Below are 14736 nucleotides of genomic sequence, written 5' to 3'. Positions count from 1 at the left end.
ACCGGTTGGGTTGCCGCCAGGTCTTCAGGGCTGATCCAACTGTGAAGTTACTATGAATATCTTAGGCAGTTAGGAATACTTTCTGGCTCTGCCGAAAATCTGTCGCACAAACTCGACGGTTTTAGAAAGCCTTGTGGCGAAAATGATAACGTCAAGTTCTAATTATCAATCTCCATTCAGCACGACACGACTTAGAGTGAAGCGTACAGTATGTAATTGCTGCACCTTAATACCGCCACTGATTATCGTCTTGAAGGCGCTAGCATCGAAGTAACAGCCAGCCTTTCTGGTAAACGCGAGACTGGCCTGTGGCTTATCACTTCTTACTGAGCAGAATACGTGAAGGTTAACTCTGTAAAACAACTCGGACTCAATTATCAAATATGGAAATGATAAAGTTCAAAACAGTTTGGGTATCATGCCATAGCCTCTTTCGCCCGCTGCAGCTCTTCCTCACTCGGCATGTTGACAATCATCATATATACAACTTTCTATCAGATATTAGCATTGATCAAAGCAAAGGCAGCACCAAAGAGCAGGGACTCACCCGTTTCAACATATTGTCCAAGCCACCCCCCACAAAGCCCTTGGTACTCTGGTGAGGAACGGGTCGGCCCTCAGCACGAGCCTTTTCAGCCTCGTTTTTTCCAGTCGCCTTCCTCACAGCAGCATCTGCAAGACCTCCGAAAAAGGACGGTTTCGCTCCACGAGCAGATCGCCCCTCAATACCCATCCAGCCCAGAATCGTGTCGTCGGTGAATTTTCCTCCGGTGGTCAAAGCAAGCAGGGAACCGCTGGCTGCTTTGTTCATGGGGTCTGCGTATCTAGAAGTAAATTCGGGCTTGGGGCCCACGGCAAGGTTGCTCCCGGGGTCCTTGGCGATCTGGATGCGTGGGTTTAGATTGTTGTGTATGGTGAAAAGGTCGTGGGCACTTACAAATTTAGCTTGATCTCTCTTATCGTAGTAATTCCCAATAGATGCCATCCCGCCCTGCATTCTAGACACCATTAGGTTGTGCTTTTCCTTCGTTTCCTTATCGGCATTCTTCAGATCGGGAAAGACGAGAGGGGAAAATTGGTCAAAGGTTGTGTTTGTTGTGGCGTTGGCCGTCTGGTACTTGTGATGGATCCTGTGGAAGCCAGTACCCGGGGTCATGGCAGAGGTGATGGTGTTGTTGATATCAAGATCGAGAATTACCTCCGTCGACTCGGGGGCGTAGGTCATGAGCAAACAGAAGAGACCACGCGGCATGAAGAAATCACGATTAACCTTGTCGAAAAAGTTTCCAGACCTACATTGATCGATTAGCATATTGTCTCTGTGGATTTTCTAGAATATGTAAACCTTCTTCTGCCGTCGACAGCCATGCCGATCCTAACAACTGCATCGGCCACGAACCCCATTGCAAAACCGACTGCGGGATTAACAAAGTACCCTCCAACCGTCGCAGCCAAATTAATCACCTGTAGCCACTGTGACCCCACACAGGCTTTATTCGCCTTGTCCACAAATTTGAGAAACATATCTTCATCGATGGCGAACTTGGTCAGTTCAGGCGCATAGGCACGCACAAATCCTCGCTGCCGATTCTTCGGCCGACGCTGAGGCAGAACGACCGGATGTTCAAGCCGAGCGGTCTGTTCCAGTGTCATATCATAATAACTGGGAGGCATTGGATACTCTTGAGCAAAGGAATCCGCTAGCTGGTAATAGTCGACTTCTTGATTGTTTTGGTATGTTGGGTATGTTACCCCACGGAGATGTTCTTGCGCTTCGTCCAGTTCCCATTGTCGTTCAATGTCTTCGTCCACTTCGTAGGGTTCTTTTTCGGTGGCCGGCTCTTGTTTGAATTCGTGGACTTCATAAGTCGTTTCTTCTTTCATGTCTGCTTCTCTTTCGGTAGGATGAAGCAAGTCGTTTACTTCTCTTTGCGTTGAAGGGTAGCCGCTGTACATTGTAGGATAGCCATTTTGCATTGGAGGATAATCGCCTTGTGTTGGATGACCATTTTCCATGGGAGGATATCTGTTTTGCATGGGAGGTTGACCATTATGGACAGGAGGATAGCTATTTGCCCCTTCCTCTGTGTGGTACGATGGGGCCGTACTTTGAGTTTCTTCTAGAGGTGGAAGAGATTCCGTCTGTTGCTGCTGCCCTTGCTGTTTCTGCTGTTGCTTCTTTGATTTTGAGGCTTTGGCAGTTTCGGAGACGTAGCCGATTCCCGCACTGACCTGTCGTATAAGGTAACCCATGATGATAATATAAGATCGGTGTAATCAAAACGATTCGTCCGGATACGAGATGAATCGACAGCCTTCGAACCAAGCATTCAGATCGACGAGGCAAACGACAAGTATTTATCTAGACTCCTGGTCCCTTCACGACAAAGGGCTCCCAACTATATCCAACAAAACAATCCGCGCGGTTTAAGCACTAGGACGCTGAATATCACATCCTATTGGCTGTATCATACAACAGTCTTCCTGCGCCTTATTGATTGGAATCTGTCATAAGCTGACCATAAAAAGCACGCTTTGTTCTACCAGTCATATTCAACCCATGGGTCATTTTGGGGGCAGACAAGTCTGCCTTATAATTTAATAGGCCAGTTCGATGAAAGTTCAGATAAGACAAATTATGAATAGCTCACACATTCATCCATTTCCCGTAAACTATGTTCTGGGATAAATGACATCATGCATCGCACTGTTAACCATGTTGGGTTTAGGGCGGAGACCAGGGCCATCGCCCATATAGATATTTTTTCTAACCAGAACGCACCACGAGTCATTTGATGGGCTTTCATTCGTTCATGGGTATGATATCATTCTTATCACGCATATACAGCCGAAATATGGAGGAATGTGGGATTTCCGCCCCCACGAGCCACGTATGATGCGACGTCATTCTGGAACAACGCCCCTGGAAAGCCCGAGATATGTGTGAGAACTTTGCATACCAGTACCAGGTTTGATTCATGTTTATTCAGTGAGTGAGATCAGATAGTACAGGTGAAAAAGCACCAGGAAGAATGTGGCGTGGGGGGGGTTAAGAGGACGCTTGTGTGTTCGAAGTATTAAAACTCATCTAAAATAGAGGAAAGCTAGATGTGTACCAGATTGGTATGCTATGTCTTCAATCACAGACCCATTATAATGATATAATCGTAGTCTGACATTATCAACAAGTGTTCTTAGCTCGTTCAGAGTTGCAGTCAGTTCTGATCTATAAAGCCTTAGATTTAGTTACAAAGCTGGGATGACGTAATAGTAGATCGATTCCGTCTAGAATTACAGGAGCTAGACGGCGGATGGGCCGTTTGATGAGCCGTTTCTGGCGCCCCACTGTCATCGGATGTTAAAATCTAAAAATGAAAAAGCGAAGGCCTTTTCGTGAATAAGATATATATCCAAGGTTCTTAGATAATATCTCTTTATTGAGTAATTTTAAAGGATTGTTGAACCCATTGAATATATATATTTCATCCTCCTGCCCGCACGGAATGGCAGTCCACGCCATTAGGAAGGCAGAGATCCTTATCGCATCAGGGAAGGCATGACAATGCAAAGGGCCAGCAGGTAGACAGATCATTGAGTTTCCTCAAACCAAAGTCACAAATTTGTAAAATAAAATGTTTTGTAACCACTATCAAACCCCAGAAAGTCGTAGCTGGGGAGGAAGCTGCGCACATCACCACGGAGACAGACTGATTGAACAAAGCTTAGAGGCCTTTGCTTGTCAGCTTGTCGAAATTTATATCGTCGCGATGAGGATTGGATTTACGGCCACCGATGTCCAAGAAAGAAAATGAAAATGAAGCGAAAGAGACGAATAAGGATTCTGCTTCTCACTTGAAGTTGATTCATTCTGTATACTGTTTGGGGATACCTCATTGAATACAACCTATTTTTAGACCAATATCAGCATTCCGCATAGATGTCCCGCAAGAAACTCCATACGATCTAGGTAGTTTGCTACAGGAGATAGTTACAACTTACATGTTGTAGATTAACTTTAAAAAACATGACTAGCTGGCACAGTTGGATACAAAATGAACGCAGTGAGCGTTTACATAGCTATTCTAAGAATAATTAAAAACAAGACCCCTTGGTATCCTACACAAATCCTAAGTCCAATCTTCCTCAACCACTCGTAGCATTATTATCATGACACAAAAGGGTCGGAATTAATGTCGACACCAGTGAAGCGAAATTCCCGAAAACATAATACAAAAGAATAGATCATAGAAAGCGCAGCCGATAGCAATTTTTCAAAAACCGAATAAAACCCCAATGCACTCGATTCCAGACGGGACCAGCCGGCAGGAATCAGTGTTCAAATGCAAAGCTTTACGGAGGGTTGCTTGACAAGTCGCCCGAAGATTCAGATTCAATGAACTTAGGCCAGGTGTTAGTGAAGACCAAAGTCTTGATCGACTTTTCGGCCTCATCAAAGGAATGGATATCAAACTCTGCAGGAATCGATATGAAGCCCGGCACACGAGGTTCGATATGCATGATGCTCTGGCCGTCGCTATCGCTCGGGTATTTGTCTAAGCACAGAGCCTCGGTGTCTTCTTCATCCACCATGACGACAGTGGAATTCATTTTCTTATGTAACGGCGTCTGGTTGTAAGTCTTGGGGAGATTCCTGTAAGTGGGTGCTCTGCCTCCCTTGGACACATGTTGGCCAAGGTAGAAGGCGGCTTCGCCGAAGATGTTGGTCAGATCGGCGTAGATGCGAGATTCGATATTGATGGGGAATTCTGCCAGTCTCAAATCGACACAGGCGGCAAAGATCTCGACCGCGATATTGAAAAAATGAAGTCGGTGAGATTGAAGATCGCCTTTCCAGTCGTAATGTAGCTGTGATGCATTCATCGTTATCCATGCAGCTTTCCAGTCGCGCACGTAATTCAAGAAAAGTATATTCTCGCCACTGAATTCCTTGGACGCGGCAAAGTGGAGCAGAGCCCTCGAGTCCTCTGCTAAGCACTTATCCAAGGCTCTTCGGGAGTATAATGGATCCATCCGACCAAGTCCGCTTTGAGATGATAGCGCAGTCCCAGAGGCTGTGTCGTTTGAGGCAGCAGCCTTCCTCTCAGCCCAGCCTTGGATTTCCTCGATCATGCTGTTTCTCTGCTTTTTAGAGACAACCAGCTCATAGCATGGAAAGAAAACAGTGACAGCCTCCATTGCCATGATACCGGGAGCAAACCTGTGAATAAAATTAATTGGCTGCTTACATTGGATATAAAGTCTTGGGCATTCCTTACCAGAGAGCCGGTACCCAGTATCTGCCAATGGCTTTCCATGTATCGGTAGACAAATACAGCGCTGCCAGCCACATCGGCGAGCCGGGTAAACTGGATCTGTTAGCACGTCTATGGGTAAAGCGAACGTGATTATGTATTCTTACCCGGCAATGACACAGCATGTAATCTGCAGCCGCCAGTGATGGATATCATGGATGTTGCGAATCTTCCATAGCATCCATGGCGCAAATATCCAGGACCAGCACAATTGCCAAAGAATCGAGGGAATCCTGTAGTTATCATTGTCAGACAGGCTCAACCACACTACCAGGTAAACGTGAAACTTACCATTCGGGACCCGTCCGACATTCATCTGGACTAGTGGAGTGGGAAAAGGTGCCAAAATTATGGAATTTTCGCGAGGTTAGGAATATAGTGAGTGACACAATCACCTGTTATAGTATGTTGGTCAATAGAAGCACAACCGGTCGAGAAAGAGACATATATTCACCTGGATCACCATTCCAATAGCAATTCCCACCTCGGTCCGCTGTACCAGATTCATCTGCTTCCATTGCAACACGTATTGACTGGGGGATTTTGATCGAGCGGTCAAGTGGGATCGAGACGGTTGACGGGCATTGAGGAGCAGCTTCTCTTGGATGCCAAACACATTCAAAAGTTGCATGCTATTTGCTTGGAAAAGAGCAATTCCCAGAGGCAGATATATGCTCATAATCCAGTATTCGGCGACACATGGGTACGCATTACCCATCGAGTATGCGACCATACACAGAATCCAGTAGACATGAAGACATGCTACCGCACTCAGTGCGAGAGGCAGGTTTCGGATGCGAATGCAGTGCTGATGACGGTTCATGCAAAGAAAAACACAACCGGCGAGGAGAGCGACAGTCCAGATAATGGCAGCGGAGACGTAAAATTTGGCTAGACTGTCGAATACGCCTTCGGGGTGAATCGAGGACATTTTTGAAGATCTTGGCGACTGACACGCGCCATTCACAAATTTAGCTATCGATGATTGAGGTTGTTCCAAGCCTGACTATTTGGATAGACAAAGATCGAATGATGATGAAAGGATCTCAAAAGTTGGCCCTGTGCAGAATTAGGGTAGGATCCAGCCCCTGGTTGACAAAGACAACGGCGGATGATGGGCAAGCTTTTCATTTGTCCTTTCATTTGGACACGGGCCCTTGGACAGTCGACACTGTAGATCAGCAATGAGGGTAACCGGATTGGACACGTCATACAGCAGGTCCCACCCTACCTGCTTTCTATTGGTCACTGGTGAGAGGTAAAGTTCACTGGGGCTTAGGGATGCTGAAATTGTATTTTTGAGAATTTTCGCGTGCGACAAGCAATTATAGAGTATTTTTTATGACTGCAATCATAAAGAAAGGAATGACTAGTTAGCATGTTGTCCTGATGATCCAGATCCCAGATATCAACCTATCATTGTGCCTTAATGTATAGATAGGCTATGATTCACGTGTTCTTTACTGGGGGCTTCTGCAAATAAAAGATTTTTCTAGGAAGCAAGTATTTTTGCATTGTTGCAATCTGTAATTTTGGGGTTAGATCGGTACTTGAGCTGGCAGCGACCCCTGAGACCTGCTGCGTCAAGTCTGTATTAGGTGTGCACAACAGAAAGCATCATTTAGGATTGGCTCTGCAATATATCTGCAACGTCTCGCGGCTTAATCATAGATTGTGACCTTATCCACTCACCAATTATTGTACGCATGTGTTGAGTGCATATACTATGAGACTATTAGAAATCTGGTGTTACTGTCTAATTGTCCACTGGGACTACCATAATCAGCGTATTATGTTTGGATTGTCTGATTGTCTAAGATCGGGCAGTGTTGTGGGGCTCATAATTTGCCGTGTCTTGTTGACCAAGAAGCAGGAATTGACTAAGTTTTTTTGGCAGTTTCAGGATGTAGCGGAAGCTATTAGTTGTTGCAAGGGGCTTCTGGTTTCTGTAACTATTCATTGGCTAGTCAGATATGATAAGGTTAGGTGCGGCTGACCATCAATCTTAGAAAGACCTTTTTGGCAAAGTGTGGTGGGAAGGCGGCCCGAGATGTGAGCAGTCTAGATTCTAGACAATACCAAAGCCATCAACCAAGGATTTCATGAAAAATAATTTGTCGGTTTCGAAGCCTATATCGACTTGAGGAAGTGTTAAGAATGAAGATTATATAATGATACGCTAATTATCACAAGTTCGCCAGGCCAGGGGATAAATTAATTAATTAATTAATTAAATGTAACTAGTCAGGTTACATTTATCACTGAAAAATATATTAGGCAAACTTCCTCGTATTTGGTGGCGCCACGAGCGGCACGACAAGGCTGCTTTAGGACCAACACATTGACAAGCGGCTGAGTTGCGTGGATGTGGGACTGGTTATCATCATATTATGTACATCTTCATATCTCTCATTTCTCTGACCCGTCTCATGCAAAATCAAGAGTCAAAAATGGGCCCAAAAGCAGGCACTCCAATGGCCTCGAGTTCAAAGACGATCTTCTTGGTAAGCGTCGGATTGCTAATCACACACACAGCTTCGGCGTTAAACTCGCGGAATAGTTCCCGAGTCACTGGCACCATGTTCACCCGCCCACTACTGTTCGTATTGATGAGAAGTGGGTTGGGGTCTAGTTGTTGCACTAAGTTCAGAACGTCCCTGCCATAGGTCCGGATGGGACTCCGCGTCTGCCAGATGATCCGCATCGGGGGACGATCGCTTTCGCTTAGGAACGAAAGACAGGGCCCTATTCCTGATCCAGTGGTCACCACAATCACCCTGTGAAAAACACGCATCACATGGATGAAGCCGTACATCATCACGCCACGCTTCCATAATTGAGTCGGTTGTGTATCAATGCATCGTGATGTCCAGTTGCCTGCTTTGGACACAATGCAAGAAAAGGTCCGGCCGGAAGGGTCATCAGGAAATGTCGCAAAGCTGTGCCAATCGTGGAGTGGGTGTTTGGAGAGGGCAATCACCTTTCCGAATGCTGTCGATTGGTGGTCCATGTGGAGCCGGGCAGCATGGGGCGACAAGTACTCGGGGGAGACCTGCACCCGCCGCAGCAGGAGCCAAGGGTGGATGATTGTCACGATAATTCCAAGGACGAACCAGAAGGCGGGGAGTTTGATCAGGTACTTCCCGAGCGTTAGACCGTCTGCGTGCCGTGCCTGGTCCGAGAAGAGCAACAAAACGGCCAGGAAAAGCGCCACGGCGGACCAGGCACCGAATCGGTGTGTGAGTTCAAAATAGTCATGTAACTTGGTGCGGAAAGTCGGGTATGCGACCACAAGCATGGCAAGGAGAATGGCGAGTAAAACGTAGGATAGCACCAGCACAGGGACGGTGACTGTTCCTGAGGTTGGAAGAGTCCAATACTCCTGGGATATAATCGCCACGAGGCCAGTGTACCACAAGAAGGCTGCCACACCACATCCACTATGTACGCCGCCATAATGATGTGCTTTTGCAGCAAGCCTGCGGAGCACAAGGGGTGCCGACCGTGGGATGCGGCAGATGATCCAAAAGATGGAATTTACCACCATTGGGTGTCGCGCAAGACCGCATATCAGGAGATTAATCGCGGCTGCGTTGATAAAGGGGAGCTGTTTTTGTCTGCTCTTCACCATAACAATAATAAATGCGATTGCATTGGCACAGTATACCAGCGTAAAGAGGCGGCGGTAGATTGTGAGAAGCAGATATCGTATTGAGGCAAAGCAGATTCTCGGGCTCTGCTGCGACTCAAGATCCGCATTAGCAGAATACCTCTTCCATTCATCAGGTGTGCCACTCCGGAGATATGTATCGAGTGGTGTTGCAATGCTCGGCTTGCTCGCACGTGTGGGAGGCGGTTGATTCAACATTGATATATAACGTCCGTAGGAGGGTGAAATCAATGGGGAAAAATGTTGTTCTCAGTCATAGACATCGAAGGATATATCTTCACATATACCGACCTGATATTTCAACGAGGAGAATGCTCGATGGAGATCAACAGGCTCTTTCAGGACAGGTGCAGGAGGATGATAGGTTTGCCTACCTAGACAACATCGTGTCTTTAGCTACAGATAGTGGCCTTGCTATGGCCGAGCTGGTGGGGCAAGGCATCCGGTCAACTGCCAACTCATGTCAACTACCATGGCTTGGTTCGAGCTCCTTGAAATCGAGCATGGATTGTCAAGCAATCAGCTGTACGCAAACATATGTACCTATTTGCCTATGGCGGTAGTTGAGAATAGTTGAAGGCAACCTACTGCATCTATAATAGATGCTTGATCATTCTTTATAAAGTTATCAATGGCTGTGAGACTCTACATGCTTTTTTTGGATATTCTCCCCCGGCATTGGTTGACGGGTCGAAAGAGTGGCCCATCACGTTGGTGGAAACTTTATTGCCAGCTGTAAAAACGTGGTAGGATAACTTTTCAAAATGTCAAACCTAATTTGTTCAACTAGGAAAAGCTAATGTTACATAACATACCAAATAGGAACTTAGGGCTAAAAGTTAATGCCTTATATGTTTTTGAGATGACCATACCACCAATAGCGCAACGGATACCCACTGCGATCACCATGGAGAGGCTATCGACGCCGGATTCGACCGGGCCGGTACCGTGAATGCTTTGGAAGTAGATGGGCAGATAGTAAAACAGAAGAATAAGGTGACCCATGAAGAAGAATTAATACGGTGCTACACTCCACAGTGATCTCGCTACTATTCCAGGGAGAAGTAGTGCCTCCATACCGAAGGCCCAGGAGAAGGCATATGATAGCTACCATGGCCACACGTTGCCCACTGGGTCTAGTTGCAGCAGCTTCTCCTTTAAACTGATCTTGGAGGGGGGGGCTTGGCAGCACTTGGAAGATGGGGGAAAACAAGTACTAACACAGCAGCAAGATCGCCAAGTGACTCTGTCAGTGAAGGCACCACCTACCAATGGTCCAAGAACAGCAGCAAGACCATGAGTAAGTCCAATGATGCCCATCAGGACCGGCCGCGTTTTTGGAGTACTGAACGCAACGATGCTGGTGCCCCACCGAGATGCCAGCGCCGCCCGTCCCCGCGATAGCCCGACCCACAATCATGGCTTTGGAGGTTGGGGCGAAACCACCATAATGCACTCACTTGATCCAGAGAAATCAGGAAAACGCCCATGATCGATGCTCCAGCAAGCAGGACTAGTCATAAACCCTGCGGATACTCGTCCTGGGCATCAGTCTGTCCTGATGGTCCTGGTTGGTCACTGTTGCTGGTCTCCACAGGAGCTTCCTTCTCATCCTCGATCCCGTTCGTATTGAAGATCGAGACCTTGGGTGTTTCCGTTTCACCAAACACCGCTCTCCTCTATGTTTATAGGTTTAATCCTTGCTTTCGTGATTGGTTGTTGTCAACAATACTGGATTTTATGTTGCTATCAGCAACATTGTCATGCTAATCATGCTTGAAAAGATGGAATGTACAACTTATGTTGCACTGATTAATAGTCAGCCTCTTAGAAGGCACCAAAACAGAATTTATAATTACAAATGATACAAATGACTTCACATAATACCGAAAATAACCAGTGCATCTGAGACGTCTACCACTCATCAATGCTCATCTTCTTGTGCCTCCCATGGCAGGCGAAGGGTGCCCCGTGTTACTCCTGCATCCGTTCTTCCATCACGCGCGCAACCTCCTCCATGATACCACGCATGCCGGCCCCACGCAGTGCCTCAGGAGTATAGTCCTCATAGTCCCCATAATCATCCGCATAGTCATCCGCATAGTCACCCTCATCTGTATAATCATCCTCGTCAAGGTCAGAATTCTTATGCGGAACAATCTGGTAATCGACTTTTGTGTCCTTGAAGAGATCGCGCAGACTAAAGAAACAATCTGCGGGTGTTTTGCCATCAGGAATACGCTGCCCAGGCCATCGGATAGGATGGGTTATATCCATGGCCAGGACCATGATCTTCACCAACTCTGGATATTTGCCACTGCGGACGTCTTTGGCGATATGGTGAGTCATGTTCCGGATTGAGGACGTGCAGTCTCGGATCCAGAGCTCTCTCAAGGAAGAAGGGAAATCAGGGAGCTCGGGGAGAAGGCAATGCTGGATATGGAGGGTGTGGAGGACAGGAAAATCGAGTAGGGAGGGCATTTTCGGCTGCAGAGCTTGCTGTGCGATCAGGCCTTGTATAGAGGCGTGGTCTTGTGAGAGGTGGTATTCGATATGTAAGTGCTCGAGCTTCTCCCTGTGTGGCTGCAAGGCTTCGTGAAGATGCTCTGCGTTGAATGTGGGCAAGGAGCTGTCAACCAATTCTCCTGTCAAGCCATTGTCCCAGTTGGAGAAAATGAACGTTTTGATATTTTTGCATGCATGGAGGAGCTTAATGACGCTGCTTTGATCCACATGACAGAAGCGAAACTGGATCGTCTGCGGTGTGATTGTACCCTGGGACCAAGAGGCAGGGTAGTTGGCACTTGTCAGATTGCCGGAATCGATGGTCATGAAATCCACTCGAGGGCGTGTACAGAATTCACGAAAAGTGGCGATGTTGAAGCCGGAACACTCGCCGTCCCCTTCAATGTGGACCTGTTCCAGCTTGGACAGGAATGATGGATCCCGGGCAAACAATTGATTGACTTGTTTCATTGACTGCATCACACCAGGAATGGAGATGTAGCGAAGATTTGGTGTTTTACTGAGTATCAGAGCCAGGAAGACGCCTTGATCCATCTGGTCCAGGGCTGCCAACCATGTCTTTTCCTTCTTCTTGCTGTCCAACTTGAGATCTTGAATAGCACAAGTGAGAAACTCTTTGTCCTCAGCAGACAGTATGTGCCCAGGAGGAAGATCGTCTTGGCCTATGTCCATGATGTTGACGATTTGCACATGCTCGCCGAGCTGTGGGCGCGTGGTAATGGCTCGGATAAACCTAATTGTCGACTTGGTATCTATATCATCCATCTCAAAAGAGCGGAACAAAAGAGGCTGTGCTAGCTCTCGAAACCGCCGCGACACCAGACAAACATTGAACAGATTGCGCACATCAGAATTCTCGACCTTGATCTTGCGACCTTGTTCCTCATCTAAATCATCCGATTCTTCAACAAAAGAGAGACAGACAGACAAAATCTCTGTTGGAAGATCCTGAAGTTGAACCATAGTATAGGTTTAGAATGTAAATATGCGAGGTAGCCTAATTTACTGGCCAGTAGTAGTGACGCTTGTGGTGGGCCACCAAAACACAAAGACGTTCTTGATCGGCTGCAAACAGTCCAAAGATCGCAAACAAAGCAAACATCAGCCACGTAGCCATCTGGAATCTTTATCTTGAATCCGATGCTCAAAGGCCCCCAGGATATATCCTATTGCTTCAAGAGTCTGCATGATAAAATAACATTGAATTTGGGACGGATTCAAGAGTCGGTTGAACTTTCTCCTCTCAGTGGCTTAAGTGCGGTTAAGTGGACGAGAAGCCCTGCTCTCCCCACCCCACCCTGTGGTCGCATGTACTGTCTAACTCTATGGATAGATTCATGTAGAGATGTTCATGTTACCTTGATTGTCAGGGGATTTATGCCTGCTCGAGATGTTGGCTGCCTAATCTCCATCATTGGAAGGCGATCAGTGAATTAAAATCAGCCCCCAATTCATACAGGCTTCTTCGCCCCGCAGATCCTGTCTGGCACCTAGACATTGCTATAAAAGGATTTTATACCGCAGACAGACCACAGAACAAAACACATGTCAGCTTCATCACTTCCTCTTCGCATCAAAATGGACCTCCCTGATGAGATTCTGCTTATGATTAGCGACCAGATAGACACGCAAAAAGATAGAATCAGACTACTTTCAGTGTGTCGTCGCTGGTATAAGCTCTTCTTCCCCAGAGTCTACGCTCGTCTGAAAGTCGAGGATGACTTCGACCAGTTCGATGGCGTCGCTCGTCTAGCCTCTGCTCTCCTGCACAACCTCCATCTCGCCTCTGCAATACGCAAATTCGACACTGGCCAATGGGGGCTATGTGACGGTTATCGGACGGAATTTGACACCACCCCGTTCCACCCCGTGCTGGAAAAGATCAGTCATTGTCCAGAAGAACTGGACAAATGGAAGAAAGGTCTGGACGGCAACGATGATGAAGCATGGTTCGCTCTCATGCTGACTTTGATGCCAAACTTGCGGGTCCTCAAAACTGAGCCCTTTTGCTGCAATGACTTTTTTGAAACGGTTACGGCGCGCATTGCTACGCGCCAGAAGCCCTTCGACACCAGGCCTGCCCTGCAGCATCTGGAAGAATTCCACTCTTCAACAGACGACATGAAGAACAGCAACCATTCAGCCTTCTTCATTCCATTCTTCCGTCTTCCATCAATGAAGATGTTCAAAGCTCACCGCGTCTGGGAAGACGAGGACGAGGAACCCTTGCCCGAGGCTGCCAGACCACCCCCAGCCAGTTCAAGCATCACGGAACTCCGCTTCATCGGCGAAACATACACACGATGCAACGGCAGCAACGGCTTCGCGACTTTCATCACGGCATGCAAGAACTTGGAGATTTTCGAATATCAGCACGATGACTGCGCCGATTGGTCAAATCGATACGTCGAGTTCCGGCCTCGCGCTTTCTACCATCCCCTGATCACGACGCAGAAGCATAGTCTTCAGGTGCTACGGCTAAGCGATATCGGCGACGTGGAGCCGATTGACAACGATTCCTACGGGCCAGGTGAGGCCGAGAATATTCTCCACGCTGGGGGGCATCCTAGCAATGGCTGGTTCGGTTGCCTAAAAGAGTTCACGGCCCTGCGGGAGCTGCGTATTCGTCTGCGCAATCTTCTCGATTTTGGTCCCATGTCAAAAGTTCCCACGGTTACTTTTGTGGAGATTCTCCCGTCTACGCTGGAGTATCTCTCCATCGCGGACTACCAGATAAGGGATTTTGATGTGCTCACGGCGAACTTGGAAGAGATGCTCGTCTCTCATAAAGATATGTTTCCTGTCCTTGGAAAAATCGAGATTCAGCCCCATGACCTTGATCAATCTTCCCATGACACGGCGGGGGAAGAAGGACCGACCCCGAGATATGAGATTCCTGTTTCAATACGAGAGTCGTTCGACCCGGTGAAGGATACTTGTGAGAAGGCTGGAATTGAATTTGTATTCAGTCTGGATGGAGAAGATCGGCTTGAAAGGTAATACTTTGAAAAAAATATCAAACATAATGGTGCACATATTGTTGCTCAGCATACAAACTATATGCTTCCCGCATACTGGCTATATGTATTTTCCTATTGCTATAGAAATAATCTCAGATAGTTGTGCCCTCCCTTGATATCCAAAAGGGCCACCCATCTAGCCAACTTCATTCCCCAGTTATTAATCGATAATTCTCCAGTCGGTGATTAGAGGCTCGTCAAACCATGC

The 14736-nt window shown here is 47.2% G+C and overlaps 5 protein-coding genes across 5 annotated transcripts; 1 reads left to right on the top strand and 4 right to left on the bottom strand.

Moving 5' to 3' along the window:
• Positions 1–357: 357 nt before the first annotated feature.
• ASPWEDRAFT_151531 (uncharacterized protein) lies at positions 358–2534 on the bottom strand. Its single transcript, XM_040829605.1, has 4 exons — positions 1346–2534; positions 938–1292; positions 548–883; positions 358–491 (listed from the first exon to the last, which is right to left on the bottom strand). Exons 1-4 carry the CDS (start codon positions 2251–2253, stop codon positions 417–419), a joined length of 1674 nt encoding a protein of 557 aa, XP_040693644.1. The 5' UTR covers positions 2254–2534; the 3' UTR covers positions 358–416.
• Positions 2535–4350: 1816 nt separating this feature from the next.
• ASPWEDRAFT_169791 (uncharacterized protein) lies at positions 4351–6243 on the bottom strand (the record flags this gene model as incomplete). Its single annotated transcript, XM_040830517.1, has 5 exons — positions 4351–5218; positions 5277–5366; positions 5420–5545; positions 5604–5707; positions 5767–6243. The coding sequence occupies 5 exons, from the start codon at positions 6241–6243 to the stop codon at positions 4351–4353; spliced, it is 1665 nt and encodes a 554-aa protein (XP_040693643.1).
• A 1305-nt stretch (positions 6244–7548) lies between these two features.
• Positions 7549–9538, bottom strand: ASPWEDRAFT_37844 (uncharacterized protein). Its single transcript, XM_040834765.1, has one exon. The coding sequence runs from the start codon at positions 9178–9180 to the stop codon at positions 7750–7752; it is 1431 nt and encodes a 476-aa protein (XP_040693642.1). The 5' UTR covers positions 9181–9538; the 3' UTR covers positions 7549–7749.
• Positions 9539–10698: 1160 nt separating this feature from the next.
• Positions 10699–12510, bottom strand: ASPWEDRAFT_37843 (uncharacterized protein). Its single transcript, XM_040834764.1, has one exon. The coding sequence runs from the start codon at positions 12469–12471 to the stop codon at positions 10957–10959; it is 1515 nt and encodes a 504-aa protein (XP_040693641.1). The 5' UTR covers positions 12472–12510; the 3' UTR covers positions 10699–10956.
• Positions 12511–12671: 161 nt separating this feature from the next.
• On the top strand, positions 12672–14693 carry ASPWEDRAFT_37842 (F-box protein). Its single transcript, XM_040834763.1, has one exon. The coding sequence runs from the start codon at positions 13087–13089 to the stop codon at positions 14506–14508; it is 1422 nt and encodes a 473-aa protein (XP_040693640.1). The 5' UTR covers positions 12672–13086; the 3' UTR covers positions 14509–14693.
• The last annotated feature ends 43 nt before the right edge of the window (positions 14694–14736 follow it).

This window comes from Aspergillus wentii (genome assembly GCF_001890725.1).
Source record: "Aspergillus wentii DTO 134E9 unplaced genomic scaffold ASPWEscaffold_2, whole genome shotgun sequence".
Classification (NCBI taxonomy): Eukaryota; Fungi; Ascomycota; class Eurotiomycetes; order Eurotiales; family Aspergillaceae; genus Aspergillus; species Aspergillus wentii.
This window is presented reverse-complemented; position numbering and strand designations above follow the sequence as displayed.